The 27,365-nt window shown below is 57.8% G+C and overlaps 1 protein-coding gene across 3 annotated transcripts; it reads left to right on the top strand.

Annotated features, from left to right (window-relative positions):
• Positions 1 to 61: 61 nt before the first annotated feature.
• On the top strand, positions 62 to 27,305 carry LOC138815749 (calcium-responsive transactivator). Of its 3 annotated transcripts, none has more exons than XM_070005120.1 (11): positions 62 to 327; positions 5,355 to 5,431; positions 5,910 to 5,994; positions 7,978 to 8,122; positions 8,577 to 8,777; positions 10,174 to 10,338; positions 10,546 to 10,647; positions 11,354 to 11,446; positions 17,455 to 17,574; positions 21,848 to 21,975; positions 24,376 to 27,305. In XM_070005120.1, the coding sequence occupies exons 1-11, from the start codon at positions 259 to 261 to the stop codon at positions 24,400 to 24,402; spliced, it is 1,212 nt and encodes a 403-aa protein (XP_069861221.1). In that variant the 5' UTR covers positions 62 to 258; the 3' UTR covers positions 24,403 to 27,305. The 3 variants fall into 3 exon arrangements, with proteins under 3 accessions (XP_069861221.1, XP_069861222.1, XP_069861223.1); XM_070005121.1 differs by having other exon boundaries at positions 63 to 327; positions 8,580 to 8,777; XM_070005122.1 differs by lacking the exon at positions 62 to 327 and adding an exon at positions 5,070 to 5,146.
• The last annotated feature ends 60 nt before the right edge of the window (positions 27,306 to 27,365 follow it).

Genomic DNA, 27,365 nt, shown 5'->3' with positions numbered 1-27,365 from the left:
AGCGGCGGCGGGCCGGGCCCGGAGCGCGGGCCGGACGCCAGGGGGCCGCACGCGGGGCCTGGCCTGCGGCGGCGGCGGCGCACGGGGCGGACGCCCGGCGGGGCTGGGCTCAGAGCTCCGGCTCGGGAGCGGGCGAGCCCACGACGCGGCGCCCCCCGCGCCCCCGCCCCCGCTCTGCGGAGAATGGGCGCCGCGGGCCGCGGGGCGCCGCCGGAGCACGGACCCCGATGATTACGGGCTGAGCCCCGCGCCGCCACCATGTCCGTGGCCTTCGCGTCCGCGCGGCCGAGGGGCAAAGGGGAAGTCACGCAGCAGACCATCCAGAAGGTGGGCCGGGCCCGGGGCGCGGGGGCGCGGGCGTGCGCGGGGCCGGGCGCCGGGTGCGAACAAAGCCGCGGCGCGGCGTGGCGGCCCGAGCCTCGGCGGAGCCCCGCGCCGGGCCCCGGGCGCCCGGCCGGGAGCTGCGCCAGCTTCGCCGGGCGCGACGCGACCCCGAGCGCGCACCGCCGGGCGGTGCGAGGCGCACCGGACCCGCCGCCGCTCGGGGCCGGACGGGGGGGCGTCGCGCGCCGCTGACAGCGCCGGGGGCGGAGGCGGCGGCCGCGGGTCGCCGCCGGCGATGGAAGGGGGGCGCGGGCCGCCGCTCCGCAGGCACAAAGGCCCGCCCCGGAGTGCGGGGGCCCGGGCCGCCCGAGCGCGGGTCCGGGCGGAGCCGCAGGCGGCGCGTCCCCGCCCCCTCGGGTCGCGGGGCTTCGTCCCGGGCCGGAGCGGGCCTAACGGCGCCCGGCCTGGCTGTGAGGCTCACCGGCGGCTGCACGGGCTTGGGGACATCGGTAGCCAAACCCTCGTTGTGGTGTCCAGGCCGCACTTTCTGCCCGTTTTCTCGCTGCCCGCGCGGCTTCTCGGCGGCCGTGCGCTTGGGTGTGCGCCCCGGAGCGCCCGCGGCCTTGGTGACCTTGGGGACCCCCCCCCACCCCTGCCGCGGTGGCGCGGCTTGGAGCCCGAGCGGTGCTTGGTTGTAGCTGGCTTGGCATTGCCCGGGGAGGTGGAGAGGCGCCCGCCGGCCCCCAGACCTCGCTGAACTCCGGGCATCTCCCCGACTTCCTGCCGCGGGGAGCTGAAGCACCGGCCGGCTAAGCGGGAGAGCCCGGCCCGGGGTCGGGCGTCGGGCGTGGGCTCCGGGGGTGCGGTCGCCTCGGCCCGGAGAGGCTCTGTCAGCCAGGCTGACAGGCGCGGGAGCCAAAGCCTACTTTGGCTCCAACATGTATGGAGAAAGGCGGGCTTTGCACCACTTTCCGTGAACACTTCCCAGGTTCTCCGGCAAGAGCAAGTGCCAGAGGGCCTTCCTGAGCAGATCGGAGAGGGGGACCTGCTCAGCGCCAGCCCCGGGCTCAGATGTGGGTCCTCAGCCCCTCACCCGCGGGCCGCCTGCCAGCAGGCAGCAGTGACTCTGTGTACCCAGGCAGCCTGGCTGGGGGGGGGGGTCTGCCCTACACGTAAAATACGTTCTCCAACTGGCTCTGGAGGCATACACCTTCGATCCCAGCAGGTGGGAGACCGAGGAGGAGTGGTTATGAATTTCAGGCCAACATGGCCTGCATAGCAAGTTCAAGATCAGCCTGAGCTATGTAGCAGGACCTGTCTCAAAGAATAAAATAAGAGCTAGAGATGTAGCTCAGTAGTAGAACTCTTGTAGAGTACTTACAAGGCCCTGGATTTGATTTCCAGAACTATAAAAACAAGAGTGTACTCTTCCCATAATGTGTGCTAACAGGTCCGTGCTAAGAGCAGTAGAGAAAGCAGCGGACCCCTCAGAAGCCTGTTTGGACATGAAGGCCAAGGAAATACTCAGCTTATCTTCTGATTGTATCTGGGTAGCATTCAGACATGCCAACTCCTACTCAACCATCAAAACCCCCCTCAAGTGTCCCCTCCCTCCTACTCCTTGGCAATCATGTGAACAGTGCAGTACTTTAAGGTATGGCTTGGGCTCCTGAGTCAGCGCGTGGCTACTTCATTCCTTACTGATCCCTGTCCTGGCCTGGGTCCCAGACGCAGCAAATGCTCCAAGCATACCGTGGCATCTCTGACCCTGTTTGTGGAGGCATTCTGGAACAGACAGCCATGTCAGTGTCATTACCACAGCTCAGATGGCATCAAGCGGCACACTCGGCCCACAAGGTGTCCAGGTCAGCTCCTCCCTGGGGTTCCAAGGAGGAGCGTGCAGCCTGCCTTCCTGCAGCAGCTGTCCACATTCTTCCTGTTCACATGTGTTTTCGTGTCCATCCTTCCCTCTTCCAAGGCACCGGCTAGGTGCAGAACACGCCCTAATCCAGATGATCCTCCTCCTGGATCTGTTTGCAATGGGTCTCATTTCAGCAGCAGTGGCGTCTAATGAGAGTATTCCAGAAAGGACAGCCAGCAAGCGAGGGCCCGAGGTTCGGGAGCTGCAGTCACAAGTGGGCTTGTGGATGGCCTGCATGGGGCTGTATGGGGCAGGGCACCCTGCACAGAAGTGGGGAGTACCAGCCTGGTCTGGAGCCCGTTTCTTATAGTGACAAAGCATGGCACATGGGGACACAGTCAAAATCAGGCTTTGGCCCCAACACAAGAGTGTGACTGTGCCTGGGAGCCTGAGCTGGAGCCCAGAGGTGTCCCCCAGACCTGCCCTGCTCCCTGGTGGCTGGGGATGGCAGGGTGCCCGCCCCACATCCCAGCAGGAGCCACCAGACTCCATGTTACTTTTATGTAGAATCTTGTTATTTCAAGTGTAGAGTAACTTTTCTTGATTGGTCTCTTGGTTATCGGTAACTGTTTCCTTCACTTCTTTTCTTCATAATCCTTTTTTCCTATGTCTGGTGTTGCTCTGTGTGTGTGTGTGTGTGTGTGTGTGTGTGTGTGTGTGTGTGTGTGTGTGTGGTGCTGGGTGTGTGTGTGTGTGTGTTGCTGGGGATTGAACGAGAGCTCTGCCCTTGCTGGGCAGGTGCTCAACCGTTGAGTAGCATCCCAGCCCTTCAGCGTTGGCTTCTGACTCTCGAAGGCAGGTTTTATCCACAGACCAGTGCTGTCAGCGTGGGTTAGTGCTGTCGAGTCGAATCAGGCAGTGGTGTTCATGGAGTGCTCTCTCCTTCAAGATCTAGTGTCTTTCCTCCCAGACCTGCCACTTTCCAAAGAGACATACCAGCAACCTGTTCCCCTTCTCCTACCTGGGGAGAGGTCCTGGCTGTGAGCCAGCTTGGGGTTCACAGCATGGCTCCATGGTCTTCTGGCTTCAGGCCCAGCCCTGGCATCAGCTCTGCAGTTCACACCCGTCCTTTTGCTTTTCATACGAAGGAAGACCTTGCGGCTGCTTGGGCCCTGTGCTTCTGGTCCTTAGGAGGTTCTGCCTTGCTTGTTCCTCACTCAGCAGCCAGGTGAGGGTTTGTTTACAGCTTGCATCCCCTCCTCTGGCCTATGGCTTTAATCGAAGTGAGATAGCATCCTAGGTGCGGCTTGTATAAAAATACAGTTATAGTAAACATTTCCTTAATACTTGTCAAAGCTCCAAAGCGTCTTAATTACTGGGACCCTTTCTCTTGGTATGCCATAGTGTGTGGTGGGCTCATGGTATCCTCTTCCTTGGCAATCTACTGTCCTGTATGCAGAGCACATGGGGCCTGCCTTGTGTCTTGGAAAGAACACATTCATGGGGCAAGCAGGGGCAGGAGCCGGGACATCTTGAAGGATAGCACTGGCTCTTGAGGGAGTAAAGAAGCCCTTGAGGTGTTTCTCTCCAGCCAGCCTGGAAGGGGAGCTGGGTGCCCTGTTTTACCCCCAGCCTGCTCTAAGCCCCCAGGCAGCTCCTGGCTGCTCACGCCCCCTGGTGGTTGGCCGTGTCAGACGGCTCCTCTGCGGAGCTGGGCACCTCTGGCAGGAGTCTTGTCACAGTAAAGAGAAAGACCATAATGAGTATAGGAGAAGCCTTGCAACTTTCAAAAGAACACAGCAAGAGGAGCTCCCTGGAGCTCGTGTCTGCTGAGGGGTCGCGGGCAGCAGGAAGATGAGGTAGGGCAGGCCTTGGAGCCCTGGGGCTGCGTGCCCTGTGGGGCTGGGCCCGGGACCCCGTGGGAGCTGGAGTCCTGGGGCGGATGGCAGTACAAGGTCTGTGTAGCAGGAGGGGATGGGCAGGCAGGTGCCCTTCCCCTGTCACTCCCACCTGCTCCAAGGTGACTGCCTGCGGCCACTCCTACGGGCGCCTCCCGGGCAGAGATCAGGTGTGTGCTTTGAAGGAGATGGCAGGCCTTGTCCTTTGTGAGCGCGTGAACGGGTGAGCAGAGGCCGTGGTGGAAACGGAGAGCTTGTTCCCCTGGGGACTCATTGTGCCTGCCACACTTCCTCTCCGTCCCCTCCCTCCTTCCCCGGGGTCTCCCAGACACCCCAGTGCCGCCCCCAGTGGCCATTCTGGAGGAAGAACTTCCAGTGTGTGTCTTTACCCGCACACTGCCGACCTTCTCCACCAGCTCGCAGCCAACACTTGCCAGAGTATGTGCGGGCAGCAGCCCCAGGGGGGGGGGGGGGCACCAAGGGGGCTGCAGAAAAGGGCCTCATATGTCGCAAGAAGTCCCAGGCCCCTGACAGAACCGGGTGGCTTTTGAGCCCAGCCTAGGGCTTTCTGAGAGAAACTCTGGGTTCGTCCACCACCTGGGCAGGGACAGACCCGGAAGCACCGTTTCTGGCAAGAGTCCAGCAGTACTGATTCCGCTGGAGTGGTGAAGGCACGTGTGCCTGCCTCCAGACCCGTGCCTCTGCATCGTGGGAAGGTCTGGGAGCCGGTGGCAGCCCTCAGAGCAGCGTCCACAGGCTCACCTGTGCTTCTCAGCAAGACCAGTGTCTGGTCGGGGTTCAAGGCCATGACTTGGTACTTAAGCAGTAAAGGTTCACAACAGGTACTGACCTCTGCAGAGTACAGCGTGATCCTGTCCCGCCTCAGTTCCTGTCCAACTCAAGGCTGGGGGCAGACTTACAGGTGAAACAGTGGGTGTGCGGCCGCAGGCCCCGGGCTGAGATGGTTTCCAGTCTCACCAGAGCAGTCTGCTATTCTTTGCTGGCCTCACAGGCCCAGGCTGAGCACAGCCCCATGGGAAGCCTTCCCCGTGCTAGCACGATGGTGAGCAGCTCGCATCCACCAGTGTCTTTGTGATTTGAGAGTCTGTCCCCCAGTCCAGGGAGGATGTGGAGCCTGGCTTGGTGTCCTTAGCACTCCTCAGCGTCTTGTCCTTTGCTACAGACTTGGACGGATCTTTCCGGCCACGCACTCTGGCCGTGCAGAGGAAGCTGCCGTGATGGCTGACGTGTCCTCTTCACCTCTCCCGCAGATGCTGGACGAAAACCACCACCTGATCCAGTGTATCCTGGACCACCAGAGCAAGGGCAAAACAGCCGAGTGTGCCCAGTAAGTTGCTTGCTACCCGGGTTGGGCCTCCCACCTCTCTGTCGAAGTGCAGACTCTTCCTTCTCCAAACACTGGGGAGGCCTTGTGCACTCCGAGGAAAGCGTCTCAGTCCGAGGGCTGAGGTTAGACCTGGCCCTGGGGGCAGCTGGAGAGAAAGGGGTCAGGGAGGAGCGCTAGGGAGGCCGGGCTGGCTGTGGTGACCGCTGGGGCTGGGCACAGAGCAGCTGGCCACAGGCTTACCTGGAGGCGTGGGAAGGGCCTCAGGAAACCCGGGTAGGCATGTGAGCCCCCATGATGTTATGTGGGAGTCCCGGGCCCCATCTGCTGTGGCGTGTGTGAACTACTGTCTCGGAATGAGCTGGATCTGTTCTCCGCCCTCTGGAAGTCCAGATCTCTTGGTTAAATGGCTTCTGCCTCTGTCCGTCTGGGGGCACCATGTGGTGACCCCTGCCACTCATGCCGTGTCCCTCTCCTGCAGGTACCAGCAGCTCCTGCATCGAAACCTGGTGTACCTGGCCACCATCGCGGACTCCAGCCAGAACATGCAGTCTCTGCTTCCCGCGGTGCGTACCCAGGCGCCGGGCGTGGCGCCTCACCTAGCGCGGGGGTCCAGCCAGGCCCGCTACCCCGGGAAGGGATGTGTTCCTTGCTTCCGGTCTTGCAGGGGTGAGGAGATGTGACAGAGGTGGGATTGGGTTCGGCCTATTTAGCAGTAGCCATGGACTCAGCGCAGACCCTGAGGGGCAGGGAGGGGATTCTCGCTCCAGTTGTGAGCTGACTTGTTAAAATGATGTAATTTTGGGCTGGGAAGGTGGCTCAGTGGTAGAGCACTTGCCTTGCATGCACAAGGTCCTGGGTTTGATTCCTCAGCACCACAGAAGCGGAAAAAGCCATAAGTGGCACTGCGGCTGAAGTGGTAGAGCACTAGCCTTGAGCTGAAGAGCTGAGGGACAGCGCCCAGGCCCAGAGTTCAAGCCCCACTACCAAAAAAAAAAAAAAAAGTAATTATTTTGTGATACTGGGTCTTGAGTCAAGGTCCTCATGCTGCGAGCCCTTCTGGAACTGTGAGCAGTTCTAGCCCATGCCCTTTAATATGAGGATTCCTGTCAGGTATGCTGGTGGCTCACACCTGTCTCAGGAGGCTGAGATCTGAGGATCACAGTCCAAGGCTACTCTAGGCAGGAAAGTCCATGAGATTCTTATCTCCAATTAACCACCAAAAAGCCAAGAGTGGAGTTGCGTCTCAAGTGGTAGAACACTACCCAGGTACTACATTTAAGGCCCAGGAACAGCGAGCACATGCACATGTGCATGCATGCACACAAGTTCCCAAGCCATCCTTATAATCCTGGGAAGTAGGATCAGGAGGATTGTAATCAAGGCAGCCTGGGTAGAAAGTGTAAGACTCCATTTCCAGTTAACCACCAAAAATCTGGGTTGAAGGCAAGGCTTAAGTAGTAGAGTGCCAGTCCTGAGCAAGTAAACTGAGTGAGGATGGGACCTTAAGTTCAAGCCCCAGTACTGGCAAAATAAATGAACAAACCCAGAGCTAAAAGGGGTGGAGGTGTGGCTTAAGTGGTAGAGCCCTCAAACCCTTAATTCAAATTCCAAGTACAGCCTAAAGGGAAAAAATTTCCAGCACAGTAAATATTGCAGATGTTAGCATACATATTTTATTGTCTTCTGTTTGATTTGCTATAAATACAATCTCCTCCAGGTAAGTTTTTGCTGCGAAGCGGGATCCTTTGCCGGTAGCCTTGGAGCCACGGGGGAGTGCGCCCAGAGAGTGCCGGGTGCAGCTGCCTCCAGGTGTCAGGCTCACACGGCACCAGTAGTGCCCGCCCCACTCTTCCGGCCCCTGGAAGTGGCAACATAGATGCCTGGATCAGTTCCCCAAGTACAAAGTGGCAATCAGCTCTGATGGGCTACCCAACCCATCATCTCCCTGGAGAGACTCGGGGTCCTCCGGGGGCTCCGTCTGAGCACAATAGGAGCCACTGATGGAGGACCTGGGGGGTGGGGTCCTGGGGGAATGTGGACTGGGGATATGGACCTGGGGTAGGGTCCTGGGGGGGGGCTTCTGGGAGGATGTAGAACCCGGGGGGTGGGGTTCTGGGGGGCAGGGCTGTGGGCATGGAACGCTGTGGAGGTGAAGTGAATGCACGGCCCAGGCCGTGGCAGGAACGTGGACCCTGAGATACTTGGCCCACTGAGCTGAAGAGGAATGGGGTGGTATTGGGTGGTATTGGAGTCTGAGGGCCAGCAGAGGGAGAAGGGATGCTTCTAACCTGTGGTGGGCTTCTCACCTCCAGGTGTGGGAAGATAAACAGTTCCCATGACGCTGTCTTTGTGTCGGCTCATCTTGGCCTGAGCCATTCGGGCCTCAGGAGCCCCATCTTGCTAGTCCACGGGTGCTGTAGGCTGTAAGCATTCAGTGGCTGGTGGTGAATGGGGTGCAGATATGGAGAGGGGGAACTGCATCTCCATGGGGGGGCGCGTGCGATCCCCAAGTGTCAGCGCCCCCCCAACCTTCCTGTGCCCCACAGCCTCCGACCCAGAACATGAACCTGGGCCCCGGCGCCCTGAGTCAGAGCGGATCCAGCCAGAGCCTGCACTCGCAGGGCAGCCTCAGTGATGCCATCAGCACGGGCCTGCCCCCAGCCTCGCTCATGCAGGGCCAGATGGGCAACGGTGAGCAGGTTTGCAGCCATGGGTGGCTGGTGGGGGGGGGCAATCCTGACTTCATCGGGCTGGGCACTGTGACCCCCATCCTCCTGCATCCTGGTCACAGAGCCACTGTGAACACTTGGGCCCCGTGTGCACGCAGTGGGGTGAGCCGCGGAGGCTGCAGCTCTGGCCCCGGGCCCCCTGCTCCTCTTGCTCGGTCGCGCTGGGCTGCTTCGGTTCGCTGGGGACTTTCTGCTGAGGGTGAGGCTGCCACATTTGCCTGAGAACACTGTGTAACGAGTACACGGCTCAACTTGTTCTTCCTTAGTGTCTATGTTTCTCTTCTAGCCATTCATGGTGTTGACCCTGCTAGCCGCCCTCCTCAAGGCCAGCTGAGGGAGGGAGGGAGGGAGCTCAGCACTTCCTTCAGAGATGCGTCCTAGCCCCAGCAGCTGACCTGCCTCCTCCACCCTCCCAGCAGGCCCGAACCACGTGTCCATGCAGCAGACCGCGCAGAGCACGCTGCCTACCACTTCTGTGAGCATGTCAGGCAGCAGCCACGGAACCGGGCCCGGCTACAGCCACTCGGGCCCCGCCTCGCAGAGCGTCCCCATGCAGGGCCAGGGTGCCATTGGCAACTACGTGTCTCGGACCAACATCAACATGCAGTCCAACCCAGGTACTCGCCGCTTCACGCTCAGGTTGGGTGGTCCCTGAGAGGGGCTGCCCATCTGCGATCCCCGAGGGCAGGGCCGGGCAGGCTGGAACCTCTGAGGCTTCTGGAGAGGTCCTGAGGTGCGGCGGTGCTGGCTGCGTGTCTGGATGGACACCTATACGCTGGGGTGTAGGGCGTAAGTCACTCCTGGTGCGGGGAACGCCCTGCCAGCTGCCCAAAGCAGAAGGGAAGGAGAGCCACAGGTGTCCAGCCAGAGACTGGGCTTCGTCCAGCGCAGGGGCAGCCCCTGGGCCCGGGCCCCCACGGCAGAGGCCACAGGCCTGGGGATTGTGAGCGCTGGGGAGTAGCAGGGCCCAGTTTGGAAGTTCCCTGAGTGATAGGCGATTCAGAGCTTATTACATAAATGCGTTTTTATAGTAATTACAAGCTAAAACTTATTTTGGAAATACTGACTGATCAATGTATCATTAAAATTGACTTCCGCTGATTTCTTTTGCTCTGGCAATGTGGTTACTGGAAACCTGATCACAGGTGGCCCCTGTTCTCTTTCTGTGGCCGGTGCTGCTCCCGGGGTTCTGAGCAGACTGTGTGGTCAGGCCAGGCCAGCAGGCCCAGCCCCTCCCAGGCTAAGGGAACACAGGACGTGAGTTTCTGTGGGAGCTGCAGGACCACTTTCATATATATATGTGTGTGTGTGTATACGTATATGTGTGTGTGTGTATATATATATATATATATATATATATGTTATTGTAAAGATGCCGTACAGAGGGGTTACAGTTACATGAAGAAGGTAATGAGTACATTTCTTATTGAGCATTGTTACCCCCTCCTTTGTTTTCCCCTACCATCCCTTCCCTCCCCACCTCCCTAACCCCCCTCCCCCACCAAGTTGTAAAGTTCCTTTTCCACACAGTGTCTTGTATGTCTCATTGTTGCAGTGGGTCAGCCTATGTCTTTGTCGCAGTATTGCAGGGCCGCTTTCTGTGCCGTGTTTGCAGGGCCCCTCTCTATGTTGGCTGACTTGTTGGCACATTTTAAATAGCGGCACCAGCTGGGTGGATGCCTGTGAGCCCCCCGTTGAGGCTGAAGCGGGGCATCATGAACTTGAGGCTAGCCAGGGCTACTCAGCAGGGTCTTGCTTCAGAATTATCATCACCACCATCATCATAATCATAATAAAACAGTTGATACCAAGGCTGGAGTTTTGACCACATGGCAGGCATATGTGCAGCTGTTATTGGGGAGTTACAGGTAATGGTCTCGTGGGGAACCCCAGGAAATCATAAAGGGCCAGCCCAAGGAGGGAGTCAGTTGGCACATGAGGGTCGGGGGGGGGGAGGGGGCTGCTGTCCTGAGCTTCCTGTGGCTGATTTGGAATCTCTGTGCTGTCGTACAGTGCCCATGATGCACCAGCAGGCTGCCACGTCCCACTACAACTCGGCGCAGGGCAGTAGCCAGCACTACCAGGGCCAGTCCTCCATCGCCATGATGGGTCAGGGTGGCCAGGGGAGCAGCATGATGGGGCAGCGGCCCATGGCGCCCTACCGGCCTTCCCAGCAAGGTGAGGTCGTGGGCATTCCCAGCCGGGGTGGGCGCTGCAGACCCAGGCTTGTGGCGAAGGCCCAGAGCTCGCAGACGTGCGCAGGCGGAGGACCAAGGGGGTCTGAGAGGATGGGGAGGGGCTTGGTCTGTCCCTGTTCTCACAGCAGCGGGGCTGCTCTGCCAGGAGAGTGTGCCCCGGTCCTGAGCGCTGTGTTGATGCTTGCAGGCTCTTCCCAGCAGTACCTGGGCCAGGAAGAGTACTACAGCGAGCAGTACAGCCACGGCCAGGGCGCCGCTGAGCCCATGACCCAGCAGTACTACCCTGATGGTGAGCCCTGCGCCCCGGCGCTGCCCCAGCTCCTCCCAGACCCGTGCCCCTCTGACCCTCACCAGCCATGCTCTTCTGCTGCTCGCATCCCTCCTAGATCATCGTTAAGTCATCCTGGGTTTGTGGAGAAGGCATTTAAAGCGTGAGGTGGGGGTGCACAGCCCAGCAGGGAAATGGGTGGCGTGTGGTATCAAAACAGCCAGCCGGGGCTGGGAAGATGGCTCAGTGGTAGAGCGCTTGCCTTGCATGCCTGAGGCCCTGGGTTCGATTCCTCAGCACCACATAAGCAAAAAGAAAAAAGCTGGAAGTGGCTCAAGTGGTAGAGCGCTAGCCTTGAGCTGAAGAGCTGAGGGACAGCGCCCAGGTGCAGAGTTCAGGCCCCACGACCGGACCCCCCCCCCCCAAAAAAAAAAGAACAGCCAGCTGCGGGCCAAGCCCTGGTGCCGGGGACAAGGTGGTGGTGTGCAGCCCCTCTGCTGTCCTGATGCCCTGGGCCTGGACACGCCAAGGAGCTGGCTGGGACATGCAGGGAGGCACGGGCAGATTTGACCATCACCACAGACTGGCTGCAGCCAGTGAAGTGGGATCGATGTCAGCATGTTACAGCGAGAGCCGCGGCTTGGCCCTGGGTCTCCTGGGCCTTACCCTGCCACCTTGCCCCAGGGCCTGGGCAGGGAGAGGCCCCAGCCCTTGCCTTGTCTTACAGGCCACGGCGACTACGCCTACCAGCAATCATCTTACACGGAGCAGAGCTACGACCGCGCCTTCGAGGAGTCCACGCAGCACTACTACGAGGGCGGTAAGAAGACGAGGCCTCGCAACGATGCTGAGGCCTCCACTCCGGCTAGGACACCGGGCGTGTAGAAACATGAGGCCTGGAGATGGCACTAAGGCCTCCCACACCAGCTAGTGCCTGCCCGCACTGAGAGTCCCTAAGCCCCCAGCAGGTCACGTCCAGAGCAGTTGGTGTCGCCCGGTAAAATCAGGTTTACCTCAGAAGTCAGGTTGGATTTTGTGAGTTTGGAAAACAGGTGTGGCTGGGTATGGAGGGGGTTGTTGGGCACAGTCTGCCGTCGGGTCCAGCCGAGCGGCCTGGGGCCTGAGCCTCTATCAGCCTCCTCGTCAGAGCCTCACAGACGTGGTTGTTCAGCGGGAACGGAGGCACTCAGAGTCCTGAGCCGGGGGGCATGTTCGTGTGTGACGTGGCCCCAATAGGCCTGACTACCTGCAGGTCAGATCAGCGTGGCCCTTGGTCGGGGCTCGCAGGCCACGTGTCTGCCCCTGCGTGCCCCTGCACGGAGGCAGTGGCTGCTGGCGAGCTTGCTTCCACGTACCACTGCTATGGTGAAAGTGTGCCCCCTCCCCGCCCCCGGCTGCCTCAGAGCCAGCTCACAGGACGGGGAGCAGGGGCAGGGCACACGGTCGGGTCCCGGGCTAGTGGCAGCCGGGGCAGGACACGTCAGGTCCTGAGTGGGTGGGCTTCCTGGGGAGAGGGGGCAACGAGGGCAGTCCCCACACAGAAGACCAATTCACAAGACGTGCAATCTCAGCGCCTCAAATCCGGGCCTCCTGGTCTAGATGTCAGTGGAGGGGAGGTGTGGGGGGAAAGATACTAAACATTAAAGGCAACATTTTTGATAGCTTTTTAAAAATGTTACTACTTGTGGTTATAAGGCCTCTATTATGAAAGTGTAACCAGCCTAACCTTTGTTTTTTTCTTTTGTGGTTGGTACTGGAGTTTGAACTCATGGTCTCATGCTTGCTCAGCAGTGCTCTGCCACTTGAGCCACTTCCAGCTTTGCTTTTTGCTGGTTAATTGGAGATGGAGTTTTGTGGACTTTTTTCCCTGGGCTGGCTTTGAACTGTGATCCTCCAGCTCTCTCCAGTCTTCTGAATATCTAGGATTCAGGAGTGAGCCAGCATGCCTGGGTCTGGTCTCATCTTCCCCATTGTCAGTGGACAGTCTGATGGTAGGGAGTAGTTCCACATTGTCTGTACCCATTGCCCTGGCTATCTTCAGAACTCTGCCTTACAGAACTGAACTGCTCCCATTGTACCCCAGCTCCCAGCCCCCACCATCCCGGCACCCAGCTCCCAGCCCCCACCATCCCGGCTCCCAGCCCCCACCATCCTGGCACCCAGCTCCCAGCCCCCACCATCCCGGCACCCAGCTCCCAGGCCCCCACCACCCCGGCACCCAGCTCCCAGCCCCCCACCACCCCGGCCCCCAGCTCCCAGCCCCCACCACCCCGGCCCCCAGCTCCCAGCCCCCCACCACCCCGGCCCCCAGCTCCCAGCCCCCACCACCCCGGCACCCAGCCCCAGCCCCCCACCACCCCGGCACCCAGCTCCCAGCCCCCCACCACCCCGGCACCCAGCCCCCACCACCCCGGCACCCAGCCCCCAGCCCCCCACCACCCCGGCACCCAGCTCCCAGCCCCCACCACCCCGGCACCCAGCTCCCAGCCCCCCACCACCCCGGCCCCCAGCCCCCCACCACCCCGGCACCCAGCCCCCACCATCCTGGCACCCAGCCCCCACCATCCTGGCACCCAGCCCCTACCACCCCGGCACCCAGCCCCCACCATCCCGGCACCCAGCCCCCACCATCCTGGCACCCAGCCCCCAGCCCCCACCACCCCGGCACCCAGCCCCCGCCATCCTGGCACCCAGCTCCCAGCCCCCACCACCCCGGCACCCAGCTCCCAGCCCCCACCACCCCGGCACCCAGCTCCCAGCCCCCACCATCCTGGCACCCAGCTCCCAGCCCCCACCATCCCGGCACCCAGCTCCCAGCCCCCCACCACCCCGGCACCCAGCTCCCAGGCCCCACCACCCCAGCACCCAGCTCCCAGCCCCCCACCATCCCGGCACCCAGCCCCCAGCCCCCACCATCCCGGCACCCAGCCCCCAGCCCCCCACCACCCCGGCACCCAGCCCCCAGCCCCCCACCACCCCGGCACCCAGCCCCCAGCCCCCACCACCCCGGCACCCAGCCCCAGCCCCCCACCACCCCGGCACCCAGCTCCCAGCCCCCCACCACCCCGGCACCCAGCCCCCAGCCCCCCACCACCCCGGCACCCAGCCCCCCAGCCCCCACCACCCCGGCACCCAGCTCCCAGCCCCCACCACCCCGGGCCCCACTCTCGTGCTCCCCATCACTGATTTTGTGTGCTCTGAGGACCCTGGGAGCGGGGTTAGCATTTACCCTTCTGTACCTGGCTTGCTCCACGTGGTGCAGTGGAGCCTCATCCAAGGTGTGGTGTGTGGCGGACCCTCCTTGGGAAGGCTGGCTGACAAGCGTCCGCTGGGTATAGTACAGTCTGCTTTTCCTTTTGTCTGTCTGTGGGTAGCTAGATACCCGGCCTGTGGTTGTTTCTGCACTGTGGCTGTAGTAGACACCAAGGTGTGGCCCATAGGTTCAATTGGCAGTTCTGCTTAATGGTTTTTTTTGTTTTTGTTTTTCTTTTTGGGTCCGGTCATGGGGCCTGAACTCTGGGCCTGGGCGCTGTCCCTTAGCTCTTCAGTTCAAGGCTAACGCTCTACCACTTGAACAGCGCCACTTCCGGCTTTTTTCTTTTTGCTTATGTGGTGCTGAGGAATAGAACCTAGGGCCTCATGCATGCAAGGCAAGTGCTCTACCACTGAGCCACCTTCCCAGCCCCTGCTTAATGTTTTTTGTATGTGAATACCAGGGCTTGAAATCAGGGTTCTCACATTTCTTTTCTTTTCTTTTCTTTTTTTTTTTGGTTGGTCATGTGGCTTGAACTCTGGGCCTGGGCGCTGTCCCTCAGCTCTTTAGCTCAAGGCGAGCACTCTACCACTTGAGCCAAAGCGCCACTTCCGGTTTTCTCACTAGAAATAAGAGTCTCACTAGAAATAAGAGATAATAGTCTCACTGGACTTTCCTGCCCGTGCTGGCTTTGAGCTGTGATCCTCAGATCTCAGCCTCCTGAGTATCTAGGATAACAGGCGTGAGCCACCAGTGCCCAGCTAAGGACCTCACATTTCTTAGCTTACTTGCTCAGCCGTTGTTCTACCACTTCACTCATGCCTCCAGCCCTGCTTTTTGCTGCTAGTTTGGAGATGGAGATTAGGACTTTCCTACCTGGGCTACTTTGTAATCTTCTGATCTCCGCCTCCTGAGTAGCTACGAATACAGGTGTGAATGACTGGTGCCCAGCTTTATTTGAACTTTTTTTTTTTTTTTTTTGTCGGTCATGGGGCTTGAACTCTGGGCCTGGGCACTGTCCCTCAGCTCTTCAGCTCAAGGCGAGCGCTCTACCACTTGAGCTACAGCACCATTTCTGGTTTTCTGGTGGTTTATTGGAGATAGGAGTCTCACGGTCTCTCCTGCCCGGGCTGGCTTTGAACCGCGATCCTCAGATCTCAGGCTCCTGAGTAGCTAGGATTACAGGCGTGAGCCACCAGCGCCCGGCTTTATTTGAACTTTCTGAGGAACTGTCACATTGTCCTCCACATAGCAATCTTGGTTTCCAGTAGCAGAAGTCAGAAGTAGATGGAGAACCACCCAGGAAGCTAAGCCACCCATGAGCTGTGGTAACTCCTAGCTGTTTCTCCTGTTCTACACACACACACACACACACACACACACACACACACACACACACACACACACACACACACACACACACACACAGCTGTCTCCTCCTGTTCTCTAAACACACACACACACACATAGCTGTCTCCTCCTGTTCTCTAAACACACACACACACACACACACACACACACAGCTGTCTCCTGTTCTCTAAACACACACACACACACACACACACACACACAGCTGTCTCCTCCTGTTCTCTAAACACACACACATACACACACACAGCTGTCTCCTCCTGTTCTCTAAACACACACACATACACACACACAGCTGTCTCCTCCTGTTCTCTAAACACACACACACACACACACACACAGCTGTCTTCTGTTCTCTAACCACACACACAGCTGTCTCCTCCTGTTCTCGCCTCACACACACTCACAGCTGTCTCCTGTTCTCTCCTCTCACACACACACACACACACACACACACACACACAGCTGTCTCCTCTGACCACACACACACACACACACACACTCACAGCTGTCTCCTCACACACACACACACACACACACACACACAGCTGTCTCCTCACACACACACACAGCTGTCTCCTGTTCTCTCCTCACACACACACACAGCTGTCTCCTGTTCTCACACACACTCACAGCTGTCTCCTCACACACACACACACACACACACACACAGCTGTCTCCTGTTCTCCTCACACACACTCACAGCTGTCTCCTCACACACACACACATACACACACAGCTGTCTCCTCACACACACACACAGCTGTCTCCTGTTCTCTGACCACACACACACACACACACACACACACACTCACAGCTGTCTCCTGTTCTCTCCTCACACACACACACACACACACACACAAGCTGTCTCCTCACACACACACACACACACACAGCTGTCTCCTGTTCTCTGACCACACACACACACACACACACACACACACACACACACACACACACACACACACACACACACAGAGCTGTCTCCTGTTCTCTCCCTACCTTATGCTCAGCTGTCTTCCTGTCCTGTCAGTTGGGGTCTGGTTCTTCCTGCTCCCTGCCTGGTGCAGGCGCCTACCCCGCCTTCTGGGTAGGCTGGGTAGCCTTGTGAAGCAGGTCCTTCAGGGTTACCCTGTCCCTGCCCCCAAAGCAGGTGTAGTGGCCGGGCTGTTACCCCTGGCTGGGTCAAGGACTTAAGAATGAACATAGCATAAGAGAACCAGGCCAGGCCAGGCGTTGGTAGCACAGTGGCGTGTGGGCTCCGTGGTCCCTGCCGCTTGCCAGCACACTCCTCAGTGCTGGCTCACCTTCGTGAGCAGGTGGTGTTCTCATCACTTCACCAGAGGCAAGTCTGCACCTCTGCCCCGTGCCGTCTACAACCCGATGGACCAGCTGCGCTCCTGCCACTGAGCAGGCAGACACCTGGGCCCACAACATGGCCACCACAGCTCACTCTGCGCTGGTCCTGTTGGCTTCCAGTGGAAGCAGATGCCCGGCAGCGTTCCAGGCCTGGTGTCTGTGGGGAGCATGAGGAGACTCAAGGACAAGAGGCCGGATGTGGCTGTATCGGGCAGTCACCTTTGCACACCATCCCTTGGTAGTAGTTGTCCATACAGAGGCCCCCGGGGGGCCCCTGAAGAGCAGTGGCCTCCAGAGAGGGGGCTCAGGGTTGGCTGGGATGCCCGATGCCACCGTGTTTCCTAGCCCACTTGCTTTATGCCAGCTCGGGGCCGCGGTGACAGGGCTGGCCGTGGGGTGGCTCGCGTCACGCAGGTTCATTGCCTTGAAGTTGTAGAGGCCGTGGCGGCGGCGGCGGTGGGTGCACCCCCCCCCCCCCAGCGGGATTGTGCCGGCGCCTCTGGTTTCTGGTGACCGCCAGCCATCCTCCGGGCGGATGCGTGCTTGGAGCAGCGTGCTCCGGGCTCTGCCCACTGTGGTCACATGGCTTCTGTATTGTCACATTCCCTCCCCTTGCAGGGACACAGCTATCCTGCTGTGGTCACGGTCCGTTTCAGACTCAGGTTGTCTTTTGGGGGGACACAGATCCACCGTGCTCGTCTTACCCTTTCTTAGGACTATCAGCCGTTTCGCCGTCCCTGGCTTTCTGTTCCACCGCAGTGCTTGGTGGGGGCGCCCCGGCCGCCCGCTCCCGAGGGTGCTGGGGGCGGCGGCGCAGGCTGACGTGAGCGGTGTCTTTCTCTCTGCAGGGAACTCGCAGTACAGCCAGCAGCAGGCCGGCTACCAGCAGGGCTCGGCGCAGCCGCAGACATACCCCCAGCAGCAGTACGCCAACCAGCAGAGCTACCCCGGGCAGCAGCAAGGCTATGGTGAGAAGAGGGGAACAGGTCACAGCACACTGCTCTCCCAGGGCCACCACGCGGTACTGCCGTCCGCTTCCCGCCTCAGAGGTTGTGAGGTCTGTGCAAGGGCGTCACACAGTCATGGGGCACAGAACTCCACTGGCTTTCCCCGTCCTTGGAGTGTCCTTGAGCCCCAGCTAGGACCCCTCATGACTTCTTCTTGGGGTGGCTCTTGACTGGAAGCTTCTCGCCTTGCCCGTCATTTATGGCCTGGACAGCTTTGGAGTGGGCTGGCCGCCCCTGAGGAGCCCTCCGGGGGGTTTGCTGGCAGCTTTCCCGCAGGGGAGACCAGGTCACCTGGGAGAAAGCACCAGGGCGGGGCCCTTCCAGGCACTGTGACCCGCAGGGCTCACCTGTGGTGTGGCCCTCTTCACCTGGCCTGCGCTGTGTCTGCCGGGTGCGTCCCTGTCGCGTTCCTGTCTCCTGGTTATCTGCCCTTCAGAAGTGAGTCCCCAGTCCCATCCAGACAGTCATTAGGTGGGGTTGCCCTCCTGTCCCGATGCTCCCCTTCCTCCCCTCCCCCGCCCCTGGTTGCTCAGTGACTTGTCCATCTCGGTATGAGTGCATGGATGTTAACTCCACCTGTTGGTTCAGCTAGAACACCTCTGCTCTGCGCAGCTTTCATCTTCTGCCAGCTGCTCCTGCGTCTCTGGCATGCCTTGTCCTTGTGGTTTGTGTCCTTGTGTTTTCAGTGTCTTCCCTGCACCTCCTGGTGCTTCTTTGGGGAGCCCGGCTCCCCCTGGTGGAGAGGAGCAGGAAGGCTGGGTGGGTGCAGGTGGGTGTTTAGCATGATTGCCTCTCCCTCACCTGGCTCAGCTGGGGTGTGCAGTCGGGCTCCATGTCTGAAGTGCCCTCCTTCCAGAGTGTCTTCCCCTCTGAGCGTGCTGATGCCACACCCGGCCAGCAAGTTTGCCACAGACACTGCTGTCAGGAACCCAGGGAGGCAGGTGAGTGGGCAGGGGGAGAGCATCAGGCAGAGGAAGCCCTCTGGCATCTGTAGGCAGGAAGCAGAAATCCACTTACCAAAAGAGCCACAGGCATGGAAGCTCGTCCCTGGGGAGGCCTCCTCCCTGGGGAGGCTGGGCCTCAGGGTCTGCCCCAGCTCTGCCTCAGCTCTGGTGTGCCCTGCCCACCAGTCCCGCTGGACTCCTCCAGGGTGTCGGCCCCTTCTCTGCAGGTCTTGGCTGTCTGCTGGCACTCTCCAGAAGCCCCAGCATTCTGGGACACGCCCAGAGCCCAGGGTGCACTGCATGCAGTCTGGGAGGGCACTTCGGTGAGGGCAGTGCAGTCAGGTCCAGAGCAAACAGGAGTCAGGAGTTGTCACAAAGCGCCACACCGACTGGCCAGAACACACGGATTGGTTGATTCATTGTGCTGGAGGTTAAACCTTAGAGATCTTTCCCAGAGCCTCACCTATGCAAAGAACCCAGCCAGAACAGCTTTTAAAAATAAGGAGCTGGGGGCTGGGAAGGTGGCTCAGTGGTAGAACACTTGCCTTGCATGCAAAAAGAAAAAAGCCAGAAGTGGCGCTGTGGCTCAAGTGGTAGAGCGCTAGCCTTGAGCTGAAGAGCTGAAGGACAGCGCCCAGGCCCAGAGTTCAGGCCCTACAACCAGACCCCCCCCCAAAAAAAAAAAAAATAAGGAGCTGGTGCCAGGGGCCAGGGCTCATGCCTGTAATCCTAGCTACTCAGGAGGCTGAAATCTGCGGATCATGGTTCAAAGCCAGCCCAGGCAGGAAACTCCATGAGACTTTTTTGTTGTTGTTGTTGGTCATGGGGCTTGAACTCTGGGCCTGGGCGCTGTCCCTCAGCTCTTCAGCTCAAGGCGAGCACTCTACCACTTGAGCTACAGCGCCACTTCCAGTTTTCTAGTGGTTTATTGGAGATAGGAGTCTCACGGTCTTTCCTGCCCGGGCTGGCTTTGAACCGAGATTCTCAGATCTCAGCCTCCTGAGTAGCTGACAAGCATGAGACACCGGTGCCCGGCTATAGATTTTTTTTTTTGCTCTATCTTTCTTTTTTTTTTTTTTTTTAGGGGGAGGGTCCAGTCATGGGGCCTGAACTCTGGGCCTGGGCGCTGTCCCTCAGCTCTTCAGCTCAAGGCTAGCACACTACCACTTGAGCCACAGCGCCACTTCCGGCTTTTTTCTTTTTTGCTTATGTGGTGCTGAGGAATCGAACCCAGGGCCTCAGGCATGCAAGGCAAGCGCTCTACCACTGAGCCACCTTCCCAGCCCCTCTCCATGAGACTCTTATCTCCAATAAAACACTAGAAAACCAAAAGTGGTGCTGTGGCTCAAGTGGTAGAGCACTCACCTTGAGCTGAAGAGCTGAGAGACAGCGCCCAAGCCCAGAGTTCAAGCCCCACAACTAAAAATAAATAAATAAGGAGCTGGGTATCAGCTTATGCCTGTAATCCTAGCTATTCAGGAAGCTGAGATCTAAGGATCATGATTGGAAGCCAACATGGGTAGGGAAATCTATGAGACTTTACCTGCAGTAAAACTGCTCAGAAGTGGCACAGTGGCTCAAGTAGTAGAACACTAGCCTTGAGCACAGAGGCTCAGGACAGCACGCAGGCCCCGAGTTAAAGCCCCAGGACTGGCAAAAATAAATTTTTTTAATAAAAAAATATATTTTGACCTTTATGACCTTGACCAATTAACACTTTATAAGCTGTTGGTATTAAATTATAAGAGTAGAGCAGATGAAGGGACCCTCCTTAAGATACTAAGAAACTGCAGACTTTACCAGTGGACAGGAACAGAAAGCTGGGCCCCAAACCACTGAATTACTGCCACCCTGTTTTAGGCGGCTTTGGTCACATCTCCATGTTTAGGAATAGCCATCTTAGCCATTAAAAAAAACTAAAAACACTAAGGGTCTGGGATGTGGCTCAGTGCCTTGCTTGCACATGGCCCTGGGTTCCATCCCCATCACCACAAAAATTAATTAACTAAAAACTTAAGGGCTGGGAAGGTGGCTCAGTGGTAGAGCGCTTGCCTTGCATGCATGAAGCCCTGGGTTCGATTCCTCAGCACCACATAAGCAAAAAAAGCCGGAAGTGGTGCTGTGACTCAAGTGGTAGAGCGCTAGCCTTGAGCTGAAGAGCTGAGGGACAGCGCCCAGGCCCAGAGTTCAGGCCCCACGACCAACAAAACAAAAACTTAAGAAGAGCTGGGAGCCGGGCGCTGGTGGCTCACGCCTGTAATCCTAGCTACTCAGGAGCCTGAGATCTGAGGATCTCGGTTCAAAGCCAGCCCGGGCAGGAGAGACCGTGAGACTCCTATCTCCAATAAACCACCAGAAAACCGGAAGTGGCGCTGTAGCTCAAGTGGTAGAGCGCTCGCCTTGAGCTGAAGAGCTGAGGGACAGCGCCCAGGCCCAGAGTTCAAGCCCCAGGACCGACAAAAAAAAAAAAAAAAAAGAAGAGCTGGGAAGGTGGCTTAGTTATAGAGTGCTTGCCTAGCATGCATGAAGCCCTGGGTTCGATTCCTTAGTACCATATAAACAGAAAAGCCAGAAGTAGTGTCTGTAGCTCAAGTGGTAGAGTGCTAGCATTGAGCAAAAGATGCTCAGGGACAGTGCCCAGGCCCTGAGTTCAAGCTCCGGGACTGGCAAAAAAACTAAAAAAAAAAAATTTAGCCGGGTGCCATTGGCTCATACCTGTAATCCTAGCTACTTAGGAGGCTGAGATCTGAGGATCATGGTTCAAAGCCATCCTGGGCAGGAAAGTCCCTGAGACTCTTATCTCTAATAAACCACCAGAAAACTGGAAGTGGTACTGTCGCTCAAGTGGTAGAGCACTTGCCTTGAGCTGAAGAGCTGAGGGCTAGCGCCCAGGGCCAGAGTTCAAGTCCCATGACAACAACAACAAAAAGCTTGAGACTTCTGCCCTGTATCAGTTTAGCTTAGTTTTCATCAGAGCGCTGGTGTGTTTCTTTGTGTGCAGCTCTCTCCAGCTCCTGTCCTAGTTCAGATGTGAGTTCACAGCATCCACTCCCTTCAGAGTAACCCGACCGAAGCAGCAGGCAGGCTGGGCTGAGGGCCTGTCTGGTAGGGCACAGTTTTGGGCTTTGCGGGCCTGGCCAGCCAGTTGCGTGGCTCCCTTGCCATACAGCTGCTCATTACAACCGGTGTGGGTGTTAGGAGCCCTCCAGGAATGTGGGGTGGTGTTCCTGCTGGGGAGTGCTGGCTGGCCTCAGCCCCCTCCCCTTCTCCCCCCCTCCCCGTCCCCGCAGGGCCTGCTCAGGGCGCCCCCTCGCAGTACTCCAGCTACCAGCAAGGACAAGGCCAGCAGTATGGGAGCTACAGAGCCTCACAGACGGGACCCTCTGCCCAGCAGCAGCGGCCTTACGGCTATGAACAGGCAAGCTTTCTGGATGTTTCCAGGCATCCCGGACCACTGTGTCTGTGGAGGCAGAGGAACGTTGCTCTGTGGTCACGAGGAATAATGGGATGGAACTAATTGGCTTCCAGGGCCCTTCCAGCATCGGTTCTCCAGTCCTGTGAGGTCTTTAAGTCAGCTCTTACTTGCTTATCCCACGCAGCCAGCTTCTCCCTGCTAGACCTGCATGCACAGTTCTTCATCCATTCAGCTGCATATGTTTATTGTGCACCTGGCAGGAGTCGGTCACTGCTGGATACCGGGACAGGGCTGGGGCAGGGCTCTGCCTGTTAGCCATCAAAGTGGCCACTCCTCTACAGGAGCCACACTGCTCCGGAGCCGAGGGTCAGTAGGGGCCCAGCAGAGGAAGCTTGGGCAAGAGGCTTACGGGTTAGGGGTTGTCTGCAAGTGATGTCCTTCAGTGCTGATAGTTACAAGAAGACGCCAGAGAGGGCTTGAGCCATCCAACTCCAGCCTACCATTCCCTTAACAGCATTCCTCTCCCTCCCCCCTCCTCCCTCCCCTCCTCTACCCCCCTCCTCTCTCCCTTCTCTCTCTGTCTCACACACACACACACACACACACAAACTCCTTGCTTTGCCACTTAAAAAATAAGACGCAGCTGGACAGAGCTAGTGGGAAGGACTGGGCTGACTAGGCAGCTGGAGGCTGCTGTGTGTGTAGGAGGCGGGGAGTGGCCCGGGTGTGCAGGAGGGTGGGGGGAGGTGGTGGGGACGGGCAGGGGATGAGAACCTGCTCCTTGCTCTGAGCAGGGCAGGGCCCTGGAGGAGGCAGGTCTGCAGGCCGGGACTGCGGGTGGCTTAGGAAGGGGATATGCCAAGGTCCTGGGGTTAGATCACCTGCTCCGCTCAAGACATGGAGAGGAAGGATTGGTGGGGGGGCAGGAGGCAGAGGGTGGTCTTGGGCGTTGTCTGCAGCCTCCTTTGAGGAATTCTTGGTGTCCGTGACATTTATACAGCCAACCAACGTCCAAAGCACTGTGTGCCTTCTGATGGTTTTCTATGAAAGCCAAGTCGATGTTGCTCCTCACCCTGCTGTGTGGCACATGCCAAGAATCAATGAGGATGATGAGGCAGGAGGATCACAAGTTCGAGACCAGCCTGGGCTAAAGAGAACAGAGGGTGTGAACAGATCGGAAGCCTGGCAGCAGCACAGTATGAATCCAGGCCGCTCTAGAGCAAACCATCCGCAGTGCCCTGTGAGCGGCCATGCTGCACAGGCTGGCACGGAGACCCATTGGGTCCACCTGGTGTTCTGCCCTGGGGCAGCACGGGGCATCCAGGAGCTCAAGGGAGATTCTGGTGAGCCGGCCTCCAGCCAGGCCCGGAAAGGATGCCTTTGGGACTTAGGGAAAGATGGGCTGACGTTTGCCAAATTACAGACAGGATGGAGGGTGTGCAGATTGGCAGCAGCACAGGGAGGGAGGTGCCCGCCTGGAGCGCCTGCCCCTGCCCGAGAAGCAGGGTTAGCCGTGGGGGGGGGGATCTTCCTGGGCAGCTGGTCAGGTGAGTCCGGCAGGTCCACCAGGCACTGTGCGCGGACAGTGCACGGCACTCCGCCCTCACGCTGAGCCCCTTCCACCATCTTGAGCAGGACAGAGGCGCCTGGCCTCGGGGCCCTCTCGCAGCCCCGCCGTCCCGGGCACACCTCACCCCTGCCCTGCCAGACCCGGCCAGACCTCATCCACTGAGAGCTTCTGCACAGAACGCAGCACCCTGGGCTGCAGAGCTCCGGCTGGAGGCGCTGCTCCCCTCCAGAGCCATGGCTGGTGCTGCGGCCTGTTCCCCGAGCAGTGCCAGCTCTGAGCGTGAGGACACAGGTCACAGATCTTACCAGCAGCACACCAGATGCTCACCTCCCAGCGGACCCCCAAGCCTTCTCCTCCCGGCCTCCTCGCAAAGCGAGCGGCAGTGTCCTTATGCCAGCATCTTCAGTGCACCTTTCCCTTGGCCAGTGGCTCACGTGGCCTCTGTCTGCGGCCCTGCCAGATGCAGGTGCGGCTGCACGTCCGCCCTCCTCAGATGTCATGCTGACTGACCGTATCCTACGTGGGCGCGCTGAGTGGTGGCGCGCTGGCCTTGCTGCCTGTCACGTGCAAGAGCTCAGCGCCTAAGAACTTGACTCCTAGGCAGGCCCCACGCTCAGGGAGCCAGCAAGACTGAGGGAAGGAGCCCCATGACCCTCTCTGATTTAAATGAGTGACATGGGGGTGGCCCCTCCCTGGTGGGTTGGAGCGAAGGCTGCCTGCCTCCTTCCTACCTCAGCCCTCTTATCCTGTGACTTGGGAGGAGTCTGCCTTCGCAGCGGATAGCGCGTTTACTGGGACCGGGAAGGTGTAACCTGTGTCTCCATCTCTTTTAGGGCCAGTATGGAAACTACCAGCAATAAGGGACAAGTGTTCTTGTTGGAGCCTTTGTGCGATGCATTCTTCGGGAGATGGACAGGCCGGTGGCAGTTTTCAGAACTGTGGCATGCCGGCCACCCCTCACCCAGTGCCACCTCTGCATGTGAAGCGTGCTCAATTCACGCTGGGTGTGGTGCGTGCGTGCGTGCGTGCTGCCGGCTGAGCTGGCTGTGACGGCACAGTGCCCGGCGCTGTGTGTGGTATTGTCTGTCGATGCGGTGGAGAAGTTCCTTTCTTGTCCCCACCCGTCCTCTATGTTTCTAGCTAGCTTTGGGGATCATTTTGTCATCAATGTTCTGTGCCTGGTAATGGGACGTTATCTAAGAGACTTTCTAGTGTGCACATTCACACCAGCACCTGGCCTGGCCCCTTCTCCTCTTATGATTGTTGCCACATGGGTTGGTTTTTTTTTTTTTTTTTTTTGTCTTTTTTGCCTGGAGCTCCAACTCCAGGCTTGGGCGCTATCCCTGAGCTCCTTTTGCTCAAGGCTAACACCCTACCACTTGAGCCACAGTGCCACTTCCAGCTTTTTCTGTGATTAATTGAAGCCTGGGCTGGCTTCAATTAATTAATCTGAAGATCAAACCATGATCTTCAGATCTCAGCCACTGAGGAGGATTACAGATGTGACCCACCAGCACCTAGTTTTTTTCCTTTTCTTTTTTGCCAGTGCTGGGGCTTGAACTCTGGGCCTGTGCGCTGTCCCTGAGATTTTTCACTCAAGGTTAGTGCTCAGCCACTTTGAGCCACAGTGCCACTTCCAGTTTTCTGGTGGCTAGTTGGAGATTCTCACAGAATTAACTGCCCAGGCTGGCGTTGAACTGCAGTCCTCAGATCTCAGCCTCCTGAGTAGCTAGGATGACAGAGGCGAGCCACTGGGGCCTAGCTGGGGAGTTTCTTTGGCTGTGTGTAGCTGGACACGGCCCTGAGGGCCTCCTCTTCCCGAGCCTCCGTGCAGGCTGGGAAAACCTGTGTCTCACACCAGGTTTTGTTCTGCGGTGACAAGGATAACATGCTTCACCTGGAGACGCTGTGATCCATCCTTTCTAGAGCGTGCCTGTGTCTCTTGCCAGTTCCTGTTACCCCAAAAAGTCTGTCTTTGTATGAGAGAGCAATGAGGCATTGGTGAGTTCTGAGTCAGCGTGTTCGTGAGGGTGGAGCACGTGAGGTGCCACCCAGTGTGTCCGGGCCGTGCGCACGGGACCGGCCACCCCAGTGGGGCCTTGGAAGGCAAGGGGCATCTCCCACTAGGCTGTCAAGAGCTGTACTTGTGTGCTGTCATTTCTAGGATTTGAGTCTTTAATATGCCCAAACCTAGTCTATACATAGTTTAAATTACTCATACCAATTTCCAAACAGTGGCAAGGTGTTTGTTTTTTATGTTATTTCTCCTAGGACCTGTTTGTTCAGATTTCCAAGCAATTGTTCCTTTACTTTCAGTAGCTATTTGAATTCCACATCCCAGTTTTAAAACAATCCCAATAATTTTACTGTGTTCTTAGAAACAAGAAGGTTTTATATAGTGAAATCTGAGTAACTTTTACATCCTAGAACATTTAATTTCAATTCTGTACAAACTTGGAAAATTATGGTCAAAGGAAAAATCCTCCATTTTTACTAATATAGCAGCATAGGGGTATGTGGTCAACTCTTAGGTAATAACCACCTTACTATGAGTCCTTTTTTAAAATCTTAGGACAAATGATGCTTTCCAAACTTGACATATGAGGCCTGTGGAAGCTGGTGTTTTTCTTAAATTCATGTTTTATGTTGAACAGATTAGTTATCTATCCAGACTTGAATGCTTTACGATTTAAAAGACCTTCTCTGGTTTTCTTGTTTGGATGAATCCAGACGGCTTCTGCTGCGCATTGGAGCAGCACTGTTTCCCTTGCAGATGAAGAATTGAGGTCAGGTGCAGACTTGGTGGCTGATGGCTAGTCTGCACTTTCTGTGAGAATGTTCTAAAACATTCTCCCCCCTGCTGTTGAACGTATCAGCACACATGGGCACATAAGCATTTATTTTGTAGGCAGAGGGTTTAAAAACCCTTAACACTGATAAGGGCTTGAAAATGTGTATGTCCATATTTACTAAGTTACAGAAATGAGAGTTCTTAATTGCTAAATGACAGAAACACTAGCAGTTTCATTTAGGAAGTGATCTATCCCTTCCAACTTGCGTCTTTTTTTTTTTTTTTTCTGGAAGTGTCTACACAGCTAATTTGCAAACTCAGTCAGAGACTGAAATTGCCCACCGAAGATGTTAAGTATTATAGAGAACTGTGAAAATGGTTTTTCTTCTTCCTTGCCAGTCTGGGAATATGCTGTGGGGTGTGTGCGTGTGCGTGTGTGTGTTAATTTTAAGCACTGTATGAATACTTTTTGCAAGAAAAGGTCACTTAAAAAAGAATCACCCAAACTTCAATCTGAATTGTCTTACATTAAGAATGTCTTGAATGTTGTGTATATATTTTAAAGAGCACTTTGTGAAATAGTTTGTACATGTTTCTTAATTTATACCTGATTTCGGCGTTGCTGTATTTAATGATGACTGACAGATGTCCTTTCATGTTTCCTCCGTTTTATGTACCCTGTGGGAAGGTGACGTTGCTGGACGGTCCTGGACGGCCGGCGAGCGGCGGGGACGGACGGGAGTCGCGGCCCCCCCGGAGAGCGGCGATGGACGCGGCCGGCGGCCCGCGGCGGGCACCTCCGGGCCTCGGCCTCCGACCCTCCCCGGGCCTCGGCCTCCGACCCTCCGGGCCTCCTCCCCCCCGTCAGGCGGCCCCTGGCTGGAAGGCCAGGCGGTCCTCGACGCTGTCCGTCTCATTAAACCGTTCTTAGCCGTTGCTTCTGTTTCCTGAGCCGGTCGCGTCCTCCCGGTGAGCGCCGCGGGGAGAGCGGTGCAGTCCCCGCGCGGGCGGCAGGGGGCGCTCCCGCCGCGC

Source organism: Dipodomys merriami, unplaced genomic scaffold (genome assembly GCF_024711535.1).
Source record: "Dipodomys merriami isolate MVZ:Mamm:240054 unplaced genomic scaffold, mDipMer1.0.p SCAF_665, whole genome shotgun sequence".
NCBI lineage: Eukaryota > Metazoa > Chordata > Mammalia > Rodentia > Heteromyidae > Dipodomys > Dipodomys merriami.
This window is presented reverse-complemented; position numbering and strand designations above follow the sequence as displayed.

Excerpts from the sequence above, each read along its gene's own strand:
- LOC138815749 (XM_070005120.1), top strand. The coding sequence starts at position 259 with ATGTCCGTGGCCTTCGCGTCCGCGCGGCCGAGGGGCAAAGGGGAAGTC. Across the intron at positions 5,432-5,909 it reads AAAACAGCCGAGTGTGCCCA|GTACCAGCAGCTCCTGCATC; the intron begins GTAAGTTGCTTG and ends CCTCTCCTGCAG. Across the intron at positions 10,339-10,545 it reads CTACCGGCCTTCCCAGCAAG|GCTCTTCCCAGCAGTACCTG; the intron begins GTGAGGTCGTGG and ends TGATGCTTGCAG.